The 5260-nt window shown below is 38.6% G+C and overlaps 1 protein-coding gene across 1 annotated transcript; it reads left to right on the forward strand.

Annotated features, from left to right (window-relative positions):
• The first annotated feature begins 1265 nt into the window (after positions 1–1265).
• LOC126702871 (probably inactive leucine-rich repeat receptor-like protein kinase At5g48380) lies at positions 1266–1793 on the forward strand. The gene has a single exon (XM_050401736.1). The coding sequence runs from the start codon at positions 1266–1268 to the stop codon at positions 1791–1793; it is 528 nt and encodes a 175-aa protein (XP_050257693.1).
• Positions 1794–5260: the final 3467 nt, after the last annotated feature.

Consider the following 5260-nt stretch of genomic DNA (forward strand, 5'->3'; position numbering starts at 1 on the left):
TTCTGTTTTGAAGAACAATTATATGACTCTGTTGTTTCAAGAAAGCGTTGTAGTAGGTATTATATTGGAATTTTAAATAACCCAAAAAAAAAAATTGGGAATAAAGTAAAAGCCAAAGCAAAAGAGACAACAAAAGAGAAGTGTGCTTTGGAACTAACCACCCTCTTTCTCTCTCCAAAATTTTTTATGTGAAAGAAGGGAGTGCGTTATTACTATTGTACTTTTCAATAATTGTATAATGGGTAAATGTTGTTATACATAAGTGTAAGAAATAGGAACTTGCAGCAGAATATAAGTAATCAGTTTTTTTTGGCATACCTTTCTTGGCCTAAACTGATGATCACACAGGGGCTTTGAGATTGTTCTACGTTGCCTAGAGCCAACCTCCACGCAGACCAGCTATTCAAACACGTTCTAAATTCCAATTTGTATGATCCACAAACCAAAAACGTTTCTCCGACGGTGTTGCACACTACTAGAGTGATGCAAACATAACCCACAACCTAAGAGCCTCACAACACTCTGTAAACACTATGAGAAATGTAGAATTCGTTCACTGTTCAATGGGTACCATTCTTGGCAGTTATATACACACCACTCCATTAATATTAAGTGGGATAGTGGACTTAGTGGGGTAATGTAACGGTCCAATACCATTACTCCATAACTCGTAGATGTTACAATCTGAGGCAAATAGAGGGACATGCTCACATTGGGTGTTTGTCTATATTCTTTCAGTTTCTAACAATAAGCTAATTTATATAGTTTTGCATATACACCCCTAAAACAACATAACTTGTGGGTTAAAGTGTGTGTAGTAAACACTACTCCTATACAATTAGTCACAAATGAGTCATGGTTAAAGTGCTTTTGAGCTTCTAGAATGGAAGGACTCTACATTTTAATTTATTTTTGGGTATATTCCAAGTCCACCTTTCTATGCGGTAAATTGATTGGCATCCTCTATATAAATGCAACGCTAATATGCTACTATATCTCAAACACAAATGCCTCTTAATTCAAAACCCCTGGTCTTAGTCCACATTCTTTTCTGGTCATTTCTAGATACATTTATTTTGAGTCATGGTACTTAGAGTGCTATCAATTGCTTGAAATCTATTAGAGATTCCTTGGAAGACCCTCTCAATCTCTTAAAGACTTCATGGACCTTTAACAACCTCGCGGAAGGTTCCATCTGTAACTATGTTGGGGTCACGTGTTTGAACCCAACCGAGAATAGGGTATGCGGTATTGTACTTGCGAACATGGGGCTCAAGGGAGAGTTCCCCAAAGGCATTGAGGACTGCAGGGAACTTGTAAACTTAGACCTTTCAGGTAATGAGTTTTCAGGATCAATCCCATCAAGCATAGGAAATTGCTCTTATCTGGGGGTTCTTAAACTTGACAACAACAAGCTAACAGGTCAAATTTCTCAGCAACTCAGCCAACTCAAGAATCTTAGAATCTTTAGTGTTGCTGACAATCTCTTGTCTGGTCCAGTGCCAGAGTTTGTCAACATTAATATTACACGTGAGAGCTATGTAAATAATAGTGGACTTTGTGGAGGACCTTTAGAGTACTGTAAGAAGCATAGATGGGAGTTTGAAGTTTCTTTCAGAAGTGGGTTTGTGGTTGGTTGCGTTTTTACTGCTACTTTGTATACACCTTTTTTCATGTACTATATTAATCTTAGGGTTGGTTTGAAGATGAAGAATCACAATAAGATGATGTCAACAACAAAGATGACAACTTTACTGGCAAGGAGGACGAACATAACAAACCTTGTTCTGTGAGTCAAATCCCAACTGAGGCATGACGACAGGAACTGAGCAAAGAGGTACTCTCTCTTTCTCTCTCTCTCTCTCTAGAGAAGTATTAATTCAAAAAATTAGATATTCTTTCAAACTTATTATTATTAAATCATTATTATTATTAGTAGGACATTTTTTTTTTATGAACATTATTATTTGTAGGACATTTAGTACATAATTATACACATTTGAATGAATAGTATATGATACTATAAATTATTAATGCGTATAATGTTGTATGCAAAAATTAAGAGAGAGAGAGAGAGAAAATGTGGAAGTTACCTTGAAAGCGTGTCGAGCTTTACATCCCATGAGCTGCAGAGTACTCTGCAGAACCGGACGCGTGTATCTAAACAACTCTTTCCCTTTGTCTCCTTCATCTTGATCCACCACCACTATGTACAGCACCTTCACCACCTCTCTCTCTCTCTCTCTCTCTACCGTTTTTTTAATAACTAAAATCTGTTTTCCTATTTATACAAGTATATTGAAAATATCACACATTAAATCAAAGCAAAACGCAAAACACAAAAAAAAAATTAAAAATTAAAAAACAGAAAGTTTTTGGTTGGTTATGGTATTGAAAATTATAACACGCGTTTTAAACATGAATCAAGGAAGCAATGCTGATGAACTCAGAGAGAAGATCAAAAGCTGAGAAAAGAAAGAAAGAGAGAGAGGGGGGGGGGGGAAGTAAATAAGGAAAGCGGTGGGAAAAGGGGGGGTGTTTAGAATTTAAAAGGCGCAAAGAATTAAAAAATTAAAGAAGGGGAGAATTGAAAAGTATTGCAGTGAAAGAAAGAAATAAAGGAAAATAGAGAAGCACGAGAGAGAGAGAGAGATTTGATGAAGAAAAGTCAGAATATTATTATTCAATTGAATCAGATACAAGCACCAATATATATAAAGGTAACCAGATCCGTAAAGAGTGGAACTATCCTAACTAACTCATAACCAATTGCTCCCAAACTCTGACACGTGTACATCAACAGTAGCAGAGTATTCCCTTCCTCAACTGCACTATGCTACCTGTAGTTTACCTCCTATTTTACCTATCCTATAGGTCTTTTACCAGCAGCCTCATCACTAGCAGCATGTACTATATCAGTAACTCTACCATTAGTAGCATGTGCCTTCACATCCCCCCTCAAACGGAGGGGAGGGACTCCCATCAGTTTGTGAGCAAGATCCAGAAAGCGTGGAGAAGAGAGGGCTTTGGTAAAAATATCAGCTATCTGATCAAGAGTTGAGATGAAATGAACCTTCAATTCCTTACTTAGAACCTTTTCTCGAATATAATGATAATCAACCTCAATGTGTTTGGTTCGAGCATGAAAGATGGGATTAGATGCCAAAGCCAATGCAGACACATTATCACACCAAAGCATCGGAGGCAAGAACAAGAAAATTCCCAAATCTTTAAGAATCATTCGAAGCCAACTCAACTCAGCAGCAGTGGTAGCTAAGGCCCTATACTCAGCTTCAGTAGATGATCTAGCCACAGTAAGCTGCTTCTTGGCAGACCAAGTAATAGGAGAATGACCCAAAAAGACCACCATACCAGTAATAGACTTCCTATCAAGAGGATCACCTACCCAGTCAGCATCACAATAAGCTGAAAGAGCCAAGGAACCTGCCTGAAAATTAATGCCATGATGCAATGTACCCTTGAGATATCTAAGAATCCGCTTGGCTGCCACTAGGTGATGTTGGGTAGGATGGCTCATAAATTGGCACACTTGCTGGACAGAATAGGCCAAATCAGGCCTGGTAAAGGTCAAATATTGCAGCCCACCAACCATGCTTCTAAAAACTGTAGGATCAGGAAGCAAAGGGCTAGTCTGAGAACTAACATGAGCTGTGGGAGAGCAAGGAGTGAGACAAGGCTTACAATCAAGCATGTTGAACTTGGTCAATAAATCCAAGGCATACTTGGACTGATGTACAAACAAGCCTGAAGAGGTATACTCAATCTGAAGACCAAGGAAATAAGCAAAAGGACCAAGATCTTTTAAATCAAACACAGCAGCAAGTCTAGAGACCAAATGATCAATGAAAGGAACACTATTACCAGTAATAATAATGTCATCCACATAAAGAAGAAGATAAACCACAAATGACCCTTGATGCAGAATAAATAAATTAGAATCTGCAGAAGAAGCTTGGAAACCAATATGATATAGCTGAGAGGTAAAACTGTCAAACCAGGCCCTAGGTGCCTGTTTGAGACCATAAATGGCCTTATGCAGTTTACAAACAAGCTCAGGATGGTCAGGATCCACATAACCAGGGGTTTGAGACATAAACACCTCCTCTTGAAGCACACCATGCAAAAAGGCATTAGACACATCCAATTGCTTCAATGACCAATTAAACTGAACAGCCAAAGCCAAAATAATCCTAACTGTGGCAGGCTTAACAACAGGACTAAAGGTCTCCTCATAGTCCAAACCATACTGCTGCAAAAACCCCTTAGCAACAAGCCTTGCCTTATATCTAGCAATTGAACCATCACTACCCCTCTTAATTTTATACACCCATTTACAATGAACCACATTCTTACCAGAAGGAAGAGGGACTAAAGACCAAGTTTGCTGCTTCAAAAGAGAATTGTACTTTGAATCCATAGCTTCAATCCAATGAGGAAACCTAGAAGCAATAGCAAAGGTAGGTGGTTCTTCTTGAAGATAATTTTTCACAACTGCATATGCTTTGGGCTTGAAAATACCATGATTGGATCTGGTAAGCATGGGATGAGTGTTTGGAAGTGAAGAGGAAGTAGATGGAGGAAGGGGAGATGGCAACTGATCTGAAATCTCAGTATGAGAAAGGGAAGCAGCTGGACCCGAGGAAGTAATAGTACTTGAAGAAGGTAAAGAAACATCAGTGGAAAGGATAGAGACACCAGAGGACTGATGAGACACAGGAAAAGAGGAAGAGACAGACGGCAATGCATCAGAAACATCAAAAAAGGAGGAAGGAGAAGAACCGGACAAAAGATTAGAAATCCAAAGGTCCAAAGGAAGATGAACAGAAAAGGATGAGGAAGAAGAATCAGACTGACCTGTAGGAATAGTAGGGAAGTCAGACTCATTAAAGATCACATGAGGAGTAATATAGACCTTATGACTATGAGGATCAAAACAAATATACCCTTTGGACAAAGGAGGGTATCCTAAGAAGATGCATTGTGTAGACTTAGGCTGAAGTTTGTGATCAGTATAGGGCTAGAGAAGAGGAAAACAAGCACAACCAAAAGTTTTCAAAGATGATAAAGGAGGAATAGAATGAAATAACAGCTCCCAAGGACTCTTAAAAGCCAACACTGAAGAGGGAAGCCTATTAATCAGATAAGTGGCAGTACTAAAGGCATAACACCAATAAGAGGAAGGAAGATTTGACTGATAAAGCATGGAAAGACCACTTTCAACAATGTGCTTATGCTTTCT

The sequence above is a fragment of the Quercus robur genome, chromosome 10, assembly GCF_932294415.1.
Source record: "Quercus robur chromosome 10, dhQueRobu3.1, whole genome shotgun sequence".
Lineage (NCBI taxonomy): Eukaryota > Viridiplantae > Streptophyta > Magnoliopsida > Fagales > Fagaceae > Quercus > Quercus robur.

What these genes read in the sequence shown, in the direction of transcription:
- LOC126702871 (XM_050401736.1), top strand. Translation starts at nt 1,266, where the DNA reads ATGGGGCTCAAGGGAGAGTTCCCCAAAGGCATTGAGGACTGCAGGGAA.